The following is a 19,515-nucleotide window of genomic DNA, read 5'->3' as shown; positions in this document are numbered from 1 at the left end:
TCATGTTCACAAGTCAGTGTCCCTAAGAGCCAAGCTGGCATTCTCAGTGCCCACAACAATAGATCCAATTACTTCAACCAACAAGCATTAAAAAACAAATGCAGCACATAAAGCTCCTATTGCTTTGTTAATTCAAATACATGTATCTGCAGATATAAAGATGAGAGAACAGCACCCTTGTCATTTCTGTACACTGGTCTCTTAACTTTCCTTACGCATTTTGTTTTCCACTTCTTTTTCTCCTGGTGTTTGCCTGTTTGGAAACACTTCACCCAAACTCAAACCAAAATAGGGCTGAGTAAATCGATTCAATAACTATTTGTTTTGTGAATGTTGTTCATCCCATTATTATTCACTGCAATTTTTTCAGACTTGGCTAAGAGAAAACACCATTTTGTTCTTCTTTCAATTGCAGATGCATAGATGTAGGTGCTCAGTAAAAAAATAAACTCAAGCTTCATACTTACTACTCAGTGACTATTTTGAATTTGCTAAGTAACCTAGCAGTTCAAATAATGCATTTAGAGGAAAAACAAGAAACAGAAAGCTTCAGTAACTACACTGCTGAAACCAGTAAGTTCAGAGGGGATCAACAGCATTTTAGAAAAGGCAGATTAAAAAAAATAATCTATAAGATCCAGTAATACCTACCAGATACCCTAGCCCCAGGGACATTTGAGGAATGGGTGGGACCAAATCTCTATGAAAATCCCTTCACAAGTATTCAGCATCCTCTTCCCTGCCCCACTGGGTGGGGATGGACTTTGCCTCCCTCCCTGGAAGGCCTAAAGACCAAATCAGACCCGGTGGGCTCCCATGCTTGCACCTCAGCTCCTACGCTGCCCGGCTACACTAGCACTGGCTCTCTCTCACACGACGCAGGGAAAACGTTGCCACCAAAATCCTCTGTCACCTCTATGTTCCCCCCAGGCAGACAGAGCTCTGCTCAAAGGCTTCAAAGTGGCAGAGGAGAGTACCCCGGCTGCTGCCCACGGGCCCACAAACACGGACTGATCGCAGTAGAGGAGCTGTACTAATCTGAAAAGGTGAGCTGAACACGCAGTTTAACGTGACTGTTAATGGGGAGGCTATGCCTACTTTTTAAATGTCCCTATTTACTTTAAATAAATAAAGTTGTGTTAGAAGAGCCAAAACAAAAATATAGTAGACAAAACTAACTGGAGGTGATACTGCCCCAGAAAAATGCGATGTAGCCAACTTTGCAAGGTTGTTAATTATGTATTATTAAGGACATTATACAGCAACCTATTAATACATCTAGAGCCCTTTGTTGCCCTATTATCAATAACAAACGGGAACCTTCTATGCTATTTTGGGAAATGACCTTTCTCCACAGCATTGTAGCGTAGCACAAGCCAGGAACCTCCCGAGCTGTAATTCCAGCTCCACCGTTGACTTGCTTCATGATGACAGAAAGTTGCTTTAACCTCTCAGGGGCTGTTTCTTTTTCTGTAAAGTTGTAGTGACGCTCACCTACCTTTCAGCTCGGTGGAGTGCTTTACTCACTTCAAATATTTGAGCAGAGCTTTGAAGATGCAAAAATGCCAGATCAGTGTGACACATTGCTGCAGCTGCTTAAGGATTTTAACACGGCAGAAATCCAGCTGCAGCTGGAAGAACATGTTGCACAGAACTAAAAGATTCCCTTTCCACAGGTGAGAATTTACAGCCACTAGCTTTAGGCTACAAGTCACCACCTAGTAACATTCAACTTGATTTAACTTGATTTCAGCTACAGAGTTTCTCAACACACAAGAAAGAAAAGCTCAGTACTTGTTCCCACCTACGTGCCAGCAGAATTCAGGGTAATGTTAATAACTCACATAATGGCAAAGGATACACCTAAAATAACAGCATGCAGAGACCATAGGATGAAAATTACTGGGACGAGCAGAACGCACAGTGGAGACTCAGTTTATGCAGTCTGGTACATTTCAAAGGTCAAAAAAAAAATAGTTGGGTTTATAGGAAGTTACAGAGATTAAAAAAATAGAGCAGAGACTGTAATAACACCAGCTCTTTCTCTCTCCCTCTCTAAATAAATAAAAGTCATGACTAAATGAAGTCATTCTGAAAACATGAATTATTTAATTTGCTTTGGCAGAATATTCCCAGGCTTAACCCCCTCAAACTGTGGTAAAAGGCGGGAAACAATCTGATCCATTTACAAATTACAGGAACGTGCATAAGCACACAATAAAACTAGAGGAAGGCGATACTTCCAACTTAGAAAATCCAATCACTTAACTCTTTTCCAAGGGTCAGAGATCAATTTATCTTCAACACCTTGCTTCTCTCCTGCCTCACTACAAAGGAAAAGGCTAGATACTGATACAGTATTTGAGAGTTGTCTAGTAACTCCCTTTCATACTTTCACCAACAGCTTCCAAATAAAACTTACTTCATGGCTTGAGACCCATCCTGCTGGAGGAAATTCCGTTTCAATTCCTTTTCAATTGACAACTGAAATTCCTAAATCTGCATACTCAATTCTTCAAAAATAAAGGGAGTTTCACAGTGTGGAAGATTTAACCTGAAAGCCACAACAACACACCTGTATTTATGTGAGGAAGTTCCCAGGGTGAGCACCGTTATTCCATCACAATGATCCTCAAATGCCCTCAAAAACTCTATAGCTATTATTTAAAAGCATTTTATTTTACAGACAGATAGACAGCAATATATTTGGCACAGATGTTTAAGCATGACATGATTCAAGTTTTATAAGAAGTTTAAGCATGACATGATTCAAGTTTTACAAGAATTAAATTACAGCAGTTATTGAACTCCATGTTTGAATTTAATATTTAATATGTCTCTACTGACAGATTGCATTTACTGATCTTAATTAACAGTGCCCAGAGACAGTTTATCCATGTTCTCCAGATTGAACTATGGCAAAATTTTAGACCTGGGCTATGGATCCATGGATATACAGGCAACAAAGGACAGGAATACACATTACTTAGCAAGTGGCTGGGTATAACACTTAAGAATCAAAGCGGGGAGTTTCCTCTCCTGAGCAGAAAGCTTTGACTGTTGTGGAACACCTTGATGTGATCACACAGGCCCTGATGGACACTTTCGCTCCTACCCCTTATTCCAGCAACATTTTGCAACTGATTTTCTTTTACCCAACAACTTCATGAAACAAAGTTTAAATTTCATCAGTAGCCCCAGGTCAGTGGGTGAAGAAATCAGGTAGCTGCTAAGGAAGCCCTTTTAGCAGTTTATTAAAGCCAGTTTATTGAGCCCGTGGAGCAGCTCCCAGCTGGGACGGAGCGGCGGCGGGCTGAGCGCTGCTATATAGCACCATCTAAGGGCTTTCTGTAAGTGCTGCAACTGGCACAGAAAGACATAAGGACTGCGGCTGCTGCCAGCCCGCCTCCAGGCTCACATTCATCCCCCTTCCAGCAGTGTCGTCGTAAGAAAACTTTCCAAGTTTTCCCTGTGGATCGCTGTCACTGTTTCATCAAAAATCATCTAGAAAGTGAAGCTACTAAGAAGTTGGCTGAGGAACGATTATCAGAATAAAAATATTTACCTTCGTCATTTGTAGCAATTTGTTTCTCTCCGTTGCAATTTCTTGGTATGCAAACAAGGTGGTTTACTACAAATACTCTAGATTAAGCATGTGAGGAGTGAAAATGTTATGGCTTTTAGATTTGGAAACTAAAAAACAAGAGCGGCCTCAATTCTATCCAGCTTGTGCAATATTTAAATCTCTATTTCAGCTTTTCAATGCATAATTACTTTTCTCCGTAAATTATACAAGTATTGCTTGTAAAAATACTTCCTTTTGGGGTGATTTTGTGATGCAATCTACATGAGGAAATGACAAACTAACCTGAGGATCCACTTAGTCCAGCCTTCATCTTAAGCAGCAGCCAATAAAGCAAAAAAATTATGAAACCAAAATGATTCAAACTGTCCCACAGAAATGTCCTTGTACTTTAGATGCTCACCAAGAGATACTTGTTCAAAACGTTAGATGAGAGCTCTCCAGACTAGATTCATTTCCAGGATCTGTGCGTATCGCCAGAGCAATGTTTTCTAAGATGAAAGAGTTGGCAGTGGACCAAACAAGATTCCAGTTTCCCTCTGAAGTTTCCCGTCTCATTGCATATGGAATTTACTACCCCAAAAATGGAAAAACAAATTAATCTAACGGGACAAAACTCAGGTGGGCTGTGTTCTAGGACCCCTACTCAATCACACTTAGGAACGTGCTCCAACGCTGTCCTTTCCTGATGTCAGGGTATGGAGAACGGTAGCGCTTCTAATATCAGCAAGTGCACAGCAAGGAATTGTATGGAGGTGTATGGAGCAGTGTCTGCAGCTAAACTGAAAGCCATGTGCATCCTGCAAGACAGGAAACTGGGACTTCCCTATTCAACACATCAGAATTCGGAATAACTGATTAATCTTGGTACAGAAATAAAACATTCAGTGGCTTTTAGTTGTGCTAGTGCTGTACAGTGGGCACGGTCTGGCCCGTTGTTGCAGATGTGGAAATGACAGCACAAAAGAGTCTCCCAGTTTATAACAGAATGTCACATTCTAACGGATAGCTAAAAGGAAAGGTGAAGGATAACAATATTTTAATTATCTAAAGTTTGAAACATTAATTTTCAAATCTACTCAGGTTCTATTGCCACTGCACACAGAAAGAACCAGGCAGGTATACTGCATCACATCACTTACAAAAAATAGTATTTTTTGCTTTTACTGAAACTGTTTTTAAAAGATTTTGACCTAAGTTCCTTCCTTCTCCTGTAAATCAGAAGTTAACAACATGACTTCAGCTTCTTGTTTTGAATCCTGCAGATACCAAATAGTAGCAGCTGTTGTTCACTGCAGACAGACAAATAGTATTCACAGCTCAAAAAAAAGAAATCCTGTTTTGGTGAACAAAATTTGCTCTGCTCAGCAAGCAAGGGCATGAAAAGTAATTCCTCTTAGTCTCAGATAGCAGTCAGAATTTCCAGGTAGATCACTTTGTTGAGATTTGTGCAATTAAAAAAAAAATAATAGCAGCATTTCCAATGTAATTCACATTCCAGTTTGCTGTTTATTTGACTTGATTGAGTGCTGCCAGATACTATACACTTGCCATGCCTTTGACATGATACATAGGACAGAAACCAGTTCTTTTGTGGTTGCCTTTTCTGAAGTATCTGATCTCAACTGTGCGATTACAGCAGTATTAGTCCTCTCCATGTATTTTGTGAGACTGGGATAGCTGAACAGCAGAGTTTCTCTTTGAACTTCAGAAGAGAAGGGACACCAGAGCATGCCAGGCTTGTGAAATGCATGCTGACCTTCTAATATGTTGACCCATACTGCTGTTAACAGCTATCAACAGATCCTGAAGTGTGGATAGAGAGGAAAAGTCAGTAGTGGAGGTGAGGGGGAGGCAGGAGGGGAGGGGGCAAAGGAGAAAACCAGCAGACTGACAAGGCATTAATTTCCACATAATGTCCACAAGCTTACAGATGTCTCAGGATCATATAATTTTTGGCAGAAAAAGTATACAAATACTTAGCTGTTTCTTACTTAGATCTAGAAGTAAAAGACAATCATCTGAGCAACAGTAAAAGCTCCTAGTGAAAGCTTCTGACATCATAAGGCATATTAATTGTTGCAGTTTGTGATGTCACTAAAGATCCTTTGTCCAGTTAGACGAGCAATTTAGTTTGGAAGTAAGGTGAGACAGGCAACTTTTTGTATTTTACAGGCTTTGCCAGATTTGATCAGATTAAAAAAAAAGAAAGTAAAAAAAGGGGAAACTGCCTTTATATCTACATTCAGTGCAGATCCCCAATCATTTTCAAACACATTAAATATCCCTTCTAGCTCAGTTTGTGAAATCCCTCCTAAAAGATGTAAACCAGGAAATTCTTAGCACCCTAATTTCCCTTTCCTCTATGGAGTAGTTTACCTACTCCAAAATACTGGGAAAGCTTCTCTAAATAAAAATAATCCTTACTGCAATGGCTGAAGTCTGTTCCTCCTGCCATGAGGGGAGGGTCTGACATCACCACCTGGGAACCAGCTCAGCTCCTTTTCCCCATATGCGGCAGGATACACCTTAGCACAGTTGGCTTGTCTCTCAACTTCCCCTCCTCCACACCTTCCTAGGATGGTGCTTGTTTTCTTCTAAGACTTGATGAGAGAGAGAAAGAAGACTAAAGGGCAAAGGTAACAAGGAGGTCAAGAAGAGACCGTTTCCCTCAGACGCTGCTAACAGACACTGAACAACAGTTTCGCACGACTTCAGAAATCCTTGTCTTCTGCGGGTGAACTCTGTCCAAGCCTGGGTTCACCAAGGTTACAGAAGAAGAAAAGGTTGTACTTTTGTTGATCAACGCTGCTAAGCAACAAGTCATAAAAACTAACATTACTCTTGTCTTCTGCTGGGTGCAATTAGGAAACTACAAACAGGATCTTTGTGTCACAGATTCAGGGCTGAGAGAAACCTGTAGCAGTGTGACTTTGTAACGCTACGAGCCACACGGTCAGGGAGAGTATCTTCTCATTACACCTACATTACACAACCCCAGCCATCGCAGTCTGCCACAGTGCAGGTCTGCTCGGTCATCTGAAGTTATAACAGTCTTTAGGTTATAAGAGGTTATAAGCTTTGGGTTATAATAGTCACTTTCAATAGAAGAAACAAAGAAAAAATACTGTTAATCGCTGGTTAACTTTATGAATATTTGAGTAATTTAAAAAGGTGTATAACTAAAGCTTTTCTATGCTACTCTACCAGTGAAAGAGATCTAAACATAAAAGAAAATGAAGACGTAGTAACTAACATACGGCTGGAACTCACTTTGCCATAGTATTTTAAGGAAAAATACAGAAATCTCATCATGCATTCTGAAAAGTGAAGCTTTTGAATTCTTTGTTGCAAGTGAACAATCCATTTACTCAAATTACAAGGACTTAGAGCACAATTACGAACAAAACCACCTAGATCCAAAGGACAAGTGTCTGCATGAGACTAGTCCCCCGCAACATACAAATCCAAAAGAGAGAAAAGGGAATTTATCATTTTTGTAAAGCTCAGGCAGCAAACACTGTGGATCACGCCAGTTTCTGCAACTTGCCAGTGAATTGCCTAAGGTAATTCTTATGCTCCCATGGGACAAAAAACAGATAACAATAGACATTCTTCTTGCTGCTCCATAACATACCTTTCTCCACAGACTGTTTGTTCACCAGCTGACCCATACCTTGGTATGGTAGCAGGGAACGGAATATGTCTGTCATACATCCATTCTAAATAAGTACTCTAATTGCTTATGAGTTTTCAGTTTTTAAATTTTTATTCTCAATCCACAAATTTTGTTAATGTTCTAACATAGGGTGGGTGGGTATTTTTAAATAAACTGTAAGGAATATGTCCATGGAGTATCTGAACTATTTTTTGGAAGAGGAACCCTAGTCAACCTGTGCACTGTTGATTGTCCAAATCATAAGTTCCAGGGGAACACACTGATTTTTTCTTTAAATACATGTTTTATCAACTTCTATTCAATCACTCTTCAAATGAGACACGTTTTAGAATAGTCCAGCAGGAACAGTTATGGAAGCACTAAGCTCTAAATTTTAACTCATGGATAATGTTATTTCTTGACCGTGTATCCAAGGTGGGGAGCAATAGAGCACTCTGAGTAAGGAAAAGTAAAGGGGAAATAAGTATGTTTACACCAGTACAAAGCAAGCCAGTAATTTAATCTTGCCACATTACTTTAAGAAAGAAAACTTTAGGAAGGAAACTGCATAAGGTTAAAAAAAAAAAAATTCATTTGTATTCTTTAGCTTTCTCAATCCCCATCCCCCAAAATCTCAAGACCCACAAACAGACAGCCAACAGACTACAGATTTCACAAATAAAGAAACAATATATGCGAGGAGAACATAAAGACTGAGCAAACATGCATAACAGGAAGTAATGCATTTACAAAAGGCAAGGGCAGATTAGTTATCACAGAAAAGTTTTCTATTACTTAAAGCAGGACATTACAACAGAACAGTAGTCAAGAAGGGGTCACTGGGTCCTGTCACTGAAAACAGAGAGATTAGATATGAAAGGAGTAAGTCACACTGAGAGCATGAACTTGCTAAGAGCATTTTTTCAACCTTAAGTAACATGGCCGTAAATATACGTGGGGCTCAGAGTAAAGACTACTGAACTGTAACCCTTACACTGTACTGACCTGTTGCTGAGTCCTGGGTAAATCACTTGATCTCACCACACTTGTTTTTCCAGCTGTGAAACACCAGCAACATCTATTACACAGGGACCTGGGGAAAAGTTTCACACTTACGTACAACTAGGACACGGGTTTGCGTATCTGAAGAGTTTGTTCCTTACCTCCCATATCAATTTGTCTAACAGCCTATCACACCTCTAGCCACAAACTTAATCTTGCTATTATTTTCTCATACTGTTCTGCAGTAGCTGTTGTTTTAATTGTTAACATGAGAGCAACTTAACAACTCTAGAAACTAAGAATATGTCAGCATCCTACTCAACAGATTTGTTTACTAACTTTTTTCAGAAGCCTGTTTACATGAACGACAATGTTTTCATGCATTTTACCCAACTTAATCCCACAGAGCTAGAAATGATGAGCTGGAAATGCTCTTCCCTATCTTGGGAAATACTGAATTGTTTACCAAATTGTAGCCTACCAGCTAAAGCTATGAAGCCCTTCGGAAGACAATGCATTTCCCCAGTCCATGAGGACATAAACAAAAGTGCACAATTAATTGAACAGCAGCTGACTCCAAAACATGCCACAGCAAAATTTTATAAGCTATAAAACAATTTGATTCTCACATGTGAGGCTCAGTTCATCATTTGCACAGTACAGCTTTTCAATTTGGTAGGGGAATCGCTGAAAAACAAAACAGGTACCCTTATCCATCGTGCCATTTCTGAAGACCCTTTTCAGCATAAGGGCATTTCTCTGCCTACTGAAGCACGAGGCACAAATGAACATACAAAGGCACAACCTAATTTTCATTTAATGTTCTACTTTAAGAGGAAAATGCAGTTGAATGAAAAGTAGAACTTGCTTACACCATTGTACTGTCTTCTGCTAAGAGTTCATTAGTAAACTAATGGTACTTTAAAAGAAACAATGAAATGAGAAAATAACAATGGCCCATGGCTTGAGCCATGGTCTTTGACCAGAAAACAAACACTGAAGTAGTAAAATGTATTCAGCTTGAGAAGCCATCATTTAAACAAAGCTGCATGTTCTATTTTACTTACTTGACAGCTCACATACAACACACAAAGAAAACAGCAGTCCCTGACAAAAGTAATGACAATAATAAGGGTTTGATCTAACAGGTAAGCACAAATGAGGTCACCTCAAAAACTGTCACCAGAAACAAATGGACTATCAAAAAGTTGAGAATTCACCAGTTAAAATGCTGCTGCTCTCATTAATTCATTTTCCACCTGACTGTCATTTCTTCTACTAGGCACCATAAAAATACAGTTAATATTTAAAGCTGAAAGAATAGAAGACGCTGCTTTTGGTTTGGGGCACTTTTTGTCATATTCAATAGAGAGTATTTAAATAAACTGTAAGTGCTACATTTTTTTTTCACAAGAACTCACCATAGTCATAACAAAGTCACTGTGCTTCTGCCACCCCCTACATTCCTTCAGCTACGTCTACGTAACTGATCACAGCAATCCCAGATTACTCATTTGGGATGCAAAGTTTAAGAAATAGGAGTAAGGGGGTCAGAACATTAAAGTTCTGACAATTTCTGTGGTGGAAACCACTAATACCAGCTACACTGGTGCAAAATTTCTTAACAAAGAAATGCCCTGGCTGTACGTCTCACAAAACACCACGATGCTGTTTGTTAGTATTTCATTGCTTTTCCTTACACAGTATTTTTACTTTGCCTTGTAGTTTGCTTTTTACTTTCTGGTCATACTTCATATTGTTAGAGTAAAAATATATGTACAATTACACAGACACCATCATAAAATGGGAAGAATAACTGAAATGCATTGAGGATTTCTTCTGTATCATTTAATTTGTGCCACTTTGACAAACCAAAGGAAACAAAATCCTCAGCATTTTCTTCCAACAATCATTAATCTTTTCCAATAGTTGCCAAATTATACCTATGCAGGAACCAAAATTCTGAAGCACATAGGTCTAGTAGGAAAAAGGAGAGGAGAGGAAGAGGGAGAAAATTACTCTGGGGGGAAAATATGAAGGAAAAAAGAAAGATGATCTAAGTAAACCAATTCATTGCTACCTTGGAATTGTCTCAAAAATTCAGACTCAGGTTGCCAGAAGGCAAACACTGTGTGCAACACCTACTTCTTAGGAAGCCAAACAGGTGAAACTGAGCTAAAATAAAAATTAACACCATACCTTTTATGTATGTGTCCAGAAAATTGAAAATATGAAAATCACTTCCAAGGTGATTTTTTTTTTAAAGTCAATTCATGTAAGCAACAATAGACTCACAAAATCTCCTGTTTTACTGGTTTCCTGTCAGGTCTCCAAAAATCCGCATTTTTCCACTTTACCCATATTTAGTAGGTACCAGATGAGCTCTGCTTTCTGGATCACAGCCCTGGAAAATGCCTCCTCTGGATTTGATCTCAAGGGAAATTTTAAAAAAAAAAAAAAAAAAAAAAAAAAAAGTACTTTTGGTTGTAAGCAGACACGTCTTCCTCAAAAGAGGGAAAAAAACCCCAAACCCAACCAAGCATTTTGTTTGAACCTAAAAAACTTAAGTCAGATCATAAAACTTCAAACTATTATTACTAGAGATCAATTATTCCAGTATAAAGACATTTGCTATCTATCTGATGCCTGCATTAAAAAAAAAGTCTAACTTAATTTTGCTTTTGTATTAAAGCATCTATTTAGAAACTGGGATGGTTAAAATTCCCTTCTCCTAGTGTATAATACCTAACCGTAGCGTCCAACCAGGGACTGAACACCACTGTATTCTATTTATATGCATACAATTTATTTAAAACTAAGGCTGTGGTCAGGTGCAGCCAGGGGTTCCAATGTTCCTGCTGTCACTCAAGGTGAGGGAAGAAAAAGCAATCCAGACCGGCAACAGCTGATGCTGTGTTAGAAAGGAAAGCTGCATCATCACTGCCTAAAGATGGTCCCGTAATTGGAATAAAACTCTGCACTACCACAAATTTCTGTCTCCCACCCTCCCCAAACTAGGCACATTTTGACAAAGGCACACATTTTTGATCACCAGATTTATGGCGTGTACAAATAGAAGACTTGGAAAAAAGTACATTTCTAATATAGTCTGTAGTGATCTCTGAGTGAGTGTTTGGAATTGTCATAATTTTTGCATATACAGAATCCTACAGTATTTTTTTGCAGAGTACTGGATAGGTATTCTATTAAGGTCTGTCGTAGTAAAACATTTGAATCCACACATAGAAAAACTGTATTTAATGTTCATGTTTATGTAAAGCACTTAACAAGAACAGAGTAGGACATAACGCTTAGAGACCATCTTTGAAAGCTTTCAGTAGCAGGTCGGCTGCCAGCCCAGGAGACAAGACACCACTCAGAACTTTTTCTTCTAGAAGTGGAATCTTATCCTTGACTGCCAAGTGACTCCGGAAATGTTCCAACATATTTTCCTGGATGAGATTCCACATCCACACTTTCTGCTGTTTCCGTCGTTTGGCAATCAACTCACCACTTGTGAGCATGAGGTCACGAAATTCTGTCATTTTATCCCACATATCAGAGATACCCTCTCCAGTTTTGGCAGAGATGCGCATTACCTGTTGGATTCAGAAGAATTTTTAAAGCCACGTAACTACTGGGTTTGAGGGTTCAATTACTGCATCGGGTAGATTGCAAGAAAATGAAGAAATGTGTAAGGCAAGCTTACTTCGATACACTTCAAGCTCTAAGCAGTTTTGTGCTGCTTTTTTTTTTAAAAAAAAATCTCAAAATTGAGATTCTACCAACCATAAGTGGACCCTGAGATCGACAGTATTTAGATAAATACACCTTGTCCAACTGTTTGCATGGTGAGTGAGAATCATTTCCAATAAGTCCTTTAGCTAAAAGGTAGCATTGCCATTTTACTTAAATGTAGTGTTAATTACATATTCTGGTAGATATACTCTGGTAGCTATTCATTTGCACCTAAGATATTCCAGAAAGGAGGTATTTGGACTATTTTTGGCATTTGCTTTCCAGACTAGGAATTCATTTTGCCAAAAATATTTCAGACACCCAACATTATCTTTTAAACGGAACAGTTTGGGTTTTTTTAAAAAAAGTCTCTCTCTTTCCCCAGTCTAGTGGATAGAATACAGCCCCTACACAGCAATATTTTCTTCCAGTTGTCAGGCACTGTCATCACTGAGAGAGACAGATTTCTCATAACCTGTTTAATTCACTGGTCTCAAACAGTTCTTTTGGATCACAATTATCAGATGTGACCTCTCCTCAGATCTAGAAACAAAAATTACAAAATGATGGCTAAGCCTCAAGCAGCCCAGCTGATTTAAACTTAATTCAATGGGTCAATGTTAATACCAGGGTAGAACAAACCTCCTTTATATATACACACATATAAATAAAGGGAGTGAGAGTGTGTGTGCTGCTTATTTTATATACACATATTAAAATTAGTACTGAATATTTTCCTTAATAATTTACCATAACCTTTTAATAGATGGAATACTGCATTAAAACTAAAGGCCCACAGGATGAGAATTCCAATAATCTAGACACTGCATACACAAGTAGATGAGCTTCTTGCCCAAGAACTTTTATTATGTGAGAAATTTAAGGAAAAAAAAAAAAGCAATAAAGGAAGCACATGAACAAGTGAAAGAACAGATATTCATAGGCTTCAGAGTTATAAAAGAGGGAGAAATAGCTTATGGGACATTTTAAGATATGCATAGTTTACAAAAAGCAAGACAAGTTTGTACCACTCCTGATGTTAGTAAGGGGTCTGCCAGTGCTGAGACTGTCGCTCAGGACAGGGATCGTGGGGAGCAGGACTGGCTTTGCACAGTGTTTCACATGGCACACCCTGAGATCCAAGGTGAAACAGAAACAGCTGCAACCAACTCTCTAGCACAGTGTGAAACTAAACAACAGAACTGAAATGTTTATAACAGTGTCCAGGAAGACTAGTAGAGCTAGATGAGACAGTAACAAGCGCTCATTCAGTGTTTTTTCTGGGGGAAAAAAGAAAAAACAAACAAAACCAAACCACACCCAACACCCCCCTCCTCCACCAAACTGTAGAGAAGTACACAAACCTTTGGTCTCCAAACCTTTGAACGTTTGCGAAGCAGCTTCATAGCACTAACATACTCAGCTTGTATTCTCCGTGCAGGCACAACTAAATCACCATCAGCTTTATTTATAGCAACTAGATCGGCCATCTCAATTATACCCCGTTTGATACCCTGGAGGGAACATGGAGAGAAATCATGAATACCCAGGAGGACTGTGACACACTGATCTATCGCAAAAAGCAGGTCAAAATGCTTTGTTCGTTTCTAGGGCTCTTACTGGCTTTTTTGTGTGTGCGCTCGTGCTAGTCATGCAAGAGTAGTACCAACGCCTCTGTCATTGCTAGTTACGACTCCACTTTGACACAAGAACACTAAATCTGGATATCAGCTCACATGATAACCTATTTCACGTGGAGAGTTTAACCAAAACAGTTTAACCAAAACATGTCCAAGTTTGCAAACCTATTTATATTGATTTCTGTTTTCCCATAATACAAAGCCACTCCCCCAAATCATACATAACTAGTAAATAGACCAAAGTAAGTCAGAGTATCAAAATTTTACACCCTCATACTTCCAAAATCAGGGGGTGGGAAATATCAGATCCTAACTGGGCAATAAATTGATAGCACTGAAAAAGACTTCAATAGTAGCAGTATCATTTACAAAACACGATCAGTATGGACTTTCTACACAGACACTACATCCTCAATTTAAGTTTCTCTTTCTAGTCCTAGGTAATGCTTAATAAGAGAAACTGAAAAATACCTGTAATTCATCTCCACCTGCAGGTGGTAGCAGTAGTATAAACATATCAACCATATCAGCCACAGCAAATTCTGACTGTCCCACACCTAAAAAATTAAATCCAGAGTTCACCATTTATTGCAAACTTTCAGTCACATTGATGACAGTGATTATGACAGATCCCAGTACTGCACCATGAACAAATCCCACCGATAAACAAGGACAACAGGAAACACAACAGTTTTCCCCGAACAGTGTTTTTACAAACCGTACATAGAAAATTGACAGAATGGGCATTCATTTTCAACCAGTGACCGTGTATGAAAGCACAAGCAAAATCAAGGATGATAGTACGCAGTTAGTAACACACCTTATTTAGATATCAGGAGAGGGTAATTAAAAGAAAACCCTAAGCACATACCTACTGTTTCCACAAGAACAACATTGTAGCCACCTCCTTCACACAGCAGAATGGCTTCATTTGTGGTCCTTGTTACACCTCCCAGCGTCCCTCTGGTTGGAGACGGTCTGATGTACGCGTTCATGTCTCTTGACAGCTCAGTCATCCGTGTTTTATCACCCAGCAGAGAACCTTAAACATTGAATGTTAAATTATTTCAAAAGGGCAACACAGCCAAGCTTCCCCCCCTCCCCAATAAACAAGTGAAAAAAGACAAAGTCAGTCAAATAAGAATATCCCGATAATAGTTGCTCAAGACTTTGCTGAGGACTAGGAAGTGACTGCCTGGTTCTTCTGCCTGTCCAAAGCTGGAAAGGCCTGATAAGCAGACCTTACTGCTAACAAATATGAAAAACCCGTTCTAGGTCAGAATGAATTCTACAATTCCAATATACAGCAGGCCACACAATTAAATCTTTGCTGTTTCTGTCCCAAAGGGACAAATCTCTGCCTTATGATTCTGGTGTGTCTTGATGGTAGATTTTCTGGTTTGTTTTTAAGAAAGCACATCCGTGCCTTCCTTCTATTCATACAAACTTTAAATGGGATTCAGTGAGATCTACACACGTGATGCACATTCCAAAAGAGGAGAGACGCTCAATTCTTTTACCTGGTGCAGTCTTGCTGTCATATTTTGCTATTCTATTGACGCATCTTGAACGTACGCATTCAAGAATATAGTCTGTCTTAGCACCAGGTCATTGCAATACTTATTTTTTGTTCTTTCTAAATAGTTATACGTTGCAGGATCTTCTCTAACAGTGTGGAAGCCAGAAGAAGGAATGATGTGCCCTGGAAGCTGCCCATTTGAAAAAAAATCAAAATCAAGGTTCTATTATTTATGTCAGAGATACCATTAATCATTAATTACCCTACAGTTTTGATGTGAGAGTGACAGAAACCAGCCACACAACTTTGAAGAAATTCAAATTTAGGGAAAAAAAAAAATCATGCTACAACTCAAGACAAATGGTTAATGATACTGCATCAGAAGACCCTGAAACCAGTATAGTCAAGTCCAAAAATTCCTACTGAGAAGAACTAACGCATGTTCTAAAATCCAACCTGATCTATATGTTTGGATTGCAGCACCCTCTAAATAGTTTTAAATCAGCATATGCTTCCTGCCCAGTGATCACCATTACCACTGTTGAAATTTAAGCAGAAATGAATGCCCTTCTACTCCTTCATTCACAGGGAAATAAATAAACAACTAAAACTAGAGAGAGAAAACCACAGCTATCTAAAGTTTCAGACAAAAAATTGTATGGCAAAAATCAGAACACTGGAAAAGAGGAAATCTGCCAAAATGAAGACACTGATATGTATTTCCCAATTTCATATCACATAAGGAAAAAGTGAAAACTTAAGACAACATTTATTTTTAATATTTTACTTTTATAGGCCCAAAATTTTCCTCCGTTTGGCCCAAAGAGATACTCCTATAGTTGACAAGGTATTAGAAACCTGACTCAAACTTCAATTCACACTCACCACCACTTGTACTAGAGGAAGGGTCTACAGCCAACACAGACACTTTGTATTTTCTTTCCGTAAGCATCTTCCCAAAGCATTCTATGAAAGTCGATTTCCCAGCACCGGGAGGACCAGACAACCCTAAATAATCATATTAGGAAGAAAAAAACCCATTTTGTTAATCAAATAAATAATACATCGTGTGAACACCATCAACATCTAAGTCAATAATGATTCATACTTTAACACAAGATCACAACAAAGGCAAACGAAAGCTATGCCACAGCTGATACACCCAACTAAGCAGATCTAATTGACTTGAAATACTCAATCTTGGTTCACCCAACACAGCAGCGCTCGCTTCACCACCCCTCATCCTACCCATACCAACATAACGTTGGGTTCATTCAGCCCCATTTCCTCCCCTCCAAATAAATTTATTTATGCTGACTTATTCTTCAGAGCTTTAAGACTGTCCTATTCTCAATCTGGATTTTTCAGATTTCCTATTTATAAAATAAACACTCTAAAAGCAAAAGCCTTTACCTTGAGGAGCTGTTATTTCAAAAAAATGAGGCAATTTACTTCCAAGTCAAGGCACACAAACTAAGATTAGCACCAAACATTTCTCACTCCCATGCCCAAGTTCTTGCTCTTACTACGTTTGTACACACACGAGAGACGACAGCTGGGCATGACATGCTTTAGTAGTCCACCTTTTCCCAAGGGAAAAATATTTTATAGTTTTCAGGAGAAGCAGATTCAAGTCTCCTCAGATGAAAAGTAGGCTGCTTTAAAGTAAGGCCATAAAACAGGAAAGCACATGGTTTTCCTTTTGTAGATCGTGGAAGGGATTCAGGAAGTATTCAGGAAAACACCTTCTTAAGGAAATGATCAGGTCTGCTTAACTACATCCTTCCCTATCTAAGCATAGATAACAGCTGCATCGATCAATCTGCAAACTACCCAACATTTCCACTTAAACTATTTATTAAAAAGACCCAAATAACACCCCCTTGGGAAGCAACAATAACTTCTAGAGCTTTTTCAAACACATTTTCCAGCTCAAGTCAAAGTTCTACTGGACAACAGAAGTGGTCTAGATTGGTTACAAACCATAAGAAACCAATGAACCAAGACTACAGACCATGATGCTTAAAGAACAATAGTGATAATGAAAGGTGAAGACTGTAATTCCATCAAAGCATGGACAGACATAAAAGGACTAACCCACTCTAAAGGCAAGTGGTTTTCCTTGATTTAACTTTTCTTGTTCCCTGTGGTAGGATAATACCTTCTGAAGGAGAAACTGCGCTATTTTCTTCTTCCTACTCTGAGTTGATTCTACAAGTGTAATGGCTTCTGCTAAACAGGCTCTATGACCCTGGATTAATCCATTGTAAAGTCTGTCTACAAGTCTTTGTTCTCTGTCAGAAAGTCCCTCTATTTGCTGGTCAGGGGCCACTTGTTGACACAGCTCTCTCCTCAAACCGTTCGATGACCACATCCACTTTACACGATCGAGGTGCGCTGGCGTAAGAGATTCAACGCGCAGGAAATCTGCTCTGGAAGCAAAGTCGAAGTTTGTGAAGTAAGTTCTTCTAGAGAAATAACAATGAGGGAATCTCAGCAGCAAAGAGGGGATCTTCATCTTGTTTGGGATGAAATAACAGAGGTATCAGTTCACTTCTATTTGCAGACACCCTAAAGAGAAAGAAAAATGTTCTTACTTCCTTCAAAGCACCTGTAAGGACTCAAATGAAACCTACGTATGCAGGTGATCATCAGCTTTTATTTTATCCATACCTACTGTTTTAAACAAAAAAAGACAGCTCCCTCTTCCCGTTAGAAAAACAGAATAAAAGGAAGCTTCAATAGCACAGCATCTCTTTATTATCATACTTAATAAATGAACATATCATTTTTATAAATAATCAAATAAATATAAAGCATTTTCAAATAAGACAACCTCTAAGGGCACACACAGTACCCTAAAAATCCATGAACAAACCTGAAATCGCCATATATTCTACTTTCACGGCTGCAGGCCTTTTTAAAACAATTATTCAGCAGGAGCTTTTTACACGTTATTTCCAGAAGGGAAAAAAAAAAAACAAACCAAAAAAAGCCAAAAACCCCCAAACGGTCTAGACACGAGCACGTTTAGAAATAAAGTCAAGGAGCTGAAACCTCCCAGAGGACGGACACGAAGAGCAGCACCAGGCACAACCCCCACGCTCGGCGGGCCTCCTCCTACCCACCTCAGCGCCGCCAGAAGCCTGAAAGCCCGACCCCGGCAGAGCTGCTCCGAGGGCCCGTCAGGCCACTCTCCCTCACCGCTTTCTGACGCCTTTGGCGGGAGGGGAGAGGCTCGCCCCGGCCGCCACGACGCGCTCCCGGCGGGACAGGGCGGCTCCCCCCACCGCCGCCGCCGCGGGTCGAGGAGGCTGCCGAGTCGCCCCGTCCCCCGTTACCGGGCCGCCGGACGGCCCCAGCCCCGCACCCGCTCCATCATCTCCTCAGCCCGGGGGCGACGTTGGGGGTACGGGGTATCGCCTCGCGCGACCCCCCCGCCCCGCCACCTACCGGCGGAAGTAACGTCATAACGCCGCGCCGGAACCCGCCCGGCCACGGGGCGAAGGGCCCGCCCCGCCAGAAGTCGGCGCCCGCGTAGCCCCGCCCGCGGCGGCGCTCCGGCGGCGGGAGACGGGGCCCTCGGCAGCGGCGGCCCGGGGGCTGGGAGAGGGGAGGGGCGGCGGCAGCCCGAGAGCCTCCCGCGCCTTGATGCCGGCAGGAACATCTCCTTCACCCTCCGTGCCTCCCGTGATCCGGCTCTGGGCGGAATCGGGGTCACCCCCAGACCAAAGGGGCACTGCGTGAGGGCGGCGTGGGGCTGGGGTCGTACCAAGGCAGAATTTCCGCAGCTGCCCGCCGTGAGCTGCGCCCCAAGCTGCAGAGGGAGACCGGGCCCATCATCCACCACTCCGCAGGTCCTTGTGCATCAAACCCCATTGAAACCTCAGCCTAGGCTCAGGAAGCGACTCAACCCTCATCTAAAATCCTAAGGATATCATAACTAGCAAACTCAGTCAGTGCAAAAACAAACTTTCTATAAAGGAATGTTAAAGATTAATTGCACTAGAGGTACAAAACAACAGTGGCAACCAAATCTCTTTTCAAGTTCTCTCTTTGGAGATACACTCAAGACCCAGTTCCAGTTACTCCACCTTGATGTAATAAGTTTCTTTGCCTTCTCCTTGTTAAGAAAAGATGTTACAAATCCTCATTTCACTCCTGGCCTGAAGTCTTAAAAATGCATTGACAATTTACTAATCCCTGATTTCATTTCAGATATCAGGAAGGCAGAAGAAATGTTTAAATCCCCCAAACATGTTTATTAAATCATATTTCTTTTCAGTCTTCCTTTTGCCAAGTTAAACCTGATCTTTAAAATTTCCTCTCAGGCAAGGGTGGCTGTGGGTTTGTTGTTATTATTTAGTCATCTTAG

General features: G+C 40.3%; 1 protein-coding gene and 1 long non-coding RNA gene across 5 annotated transcripts; one reads left to right on the top strand and one right to left on the bottom strand.

Moving 5' to 3' along the window:
- The first annotated feature begins 902 nt into the window (after positions 1–902).
- On the top strand, positions 903–3,573 carry LOC141922371 (uncharacterized). Its single transcript, XR_012622967.1, has 2 exons — positions 903–1,046; positions 2,405–3,573. It is a non-coding gene; the product is annotated as an uncharacterized LOC141922371 (long non-coding RNA).
- Positions 3,574–11,486: 7,913 nt separating this feature from the next.
- Positions 11,487–18,612, bottom strand: MMAA (metabolism of cobalamin associated A). Of its 4 annotated transcripts, none has more exons than XM_074823757.1 (7): positions 18,594–18,612; positions 17,238–17,711; positions 16,026–16,148; positions 14,493–14,663; positions 14,093–14,178; positions 13,346–13,495; positions 11,487–11,842 (listed from the first exon to the last, which is right to left on the bottom strand). In XM_074823757.1, exons 2-7 carry the CDS (start codon positions 17,656–17,658, stop codon positions 11,555–11,557), a joined length of 1,239 nt encoding a protein of 412 aa, XP_074679858.1. In that variant the 5' UTR covers positions 17,659–17,711; positions 18,594–18,612; the 3' UTR covers positions 11,487–11,554. The 4 variants fall into 4 exon arrangements, with proteins under 4 accessions (XP_074679858.1, XP_074679854.1, XP_074679855.1 ...); XM_074823753.1 differs by lacking the exon at positions 18,594–18,612 and adding an exon at positions 18,269–18,587; XM_074823754.1 differs by lacking the exon at positions 18,594–18,612 and adding an exon at positions 18,345–18,587.
- Between the last annotated feature and the right edge of the window lie 903 nt (positions 18,613–19,515).

This window comes from Strix aluco, chromosome 4, assembly GCF_031877795.1.
Source record: "Strix aluco isolate bStrAlu1 chromosome 4, bStrAlu1.hap1, whole genome shotgun sequence".
Classification (NCBI taxonomy): Eukaryota; Metazoa; Chordata; class Aves; order Strigiformes; family Strigidae; genus Strix; species Strix aluco.
Note: the sequence above shows the minus strand (reverse complement) of the source record. Positions and strands in the feature narration are given on the sequence as shown.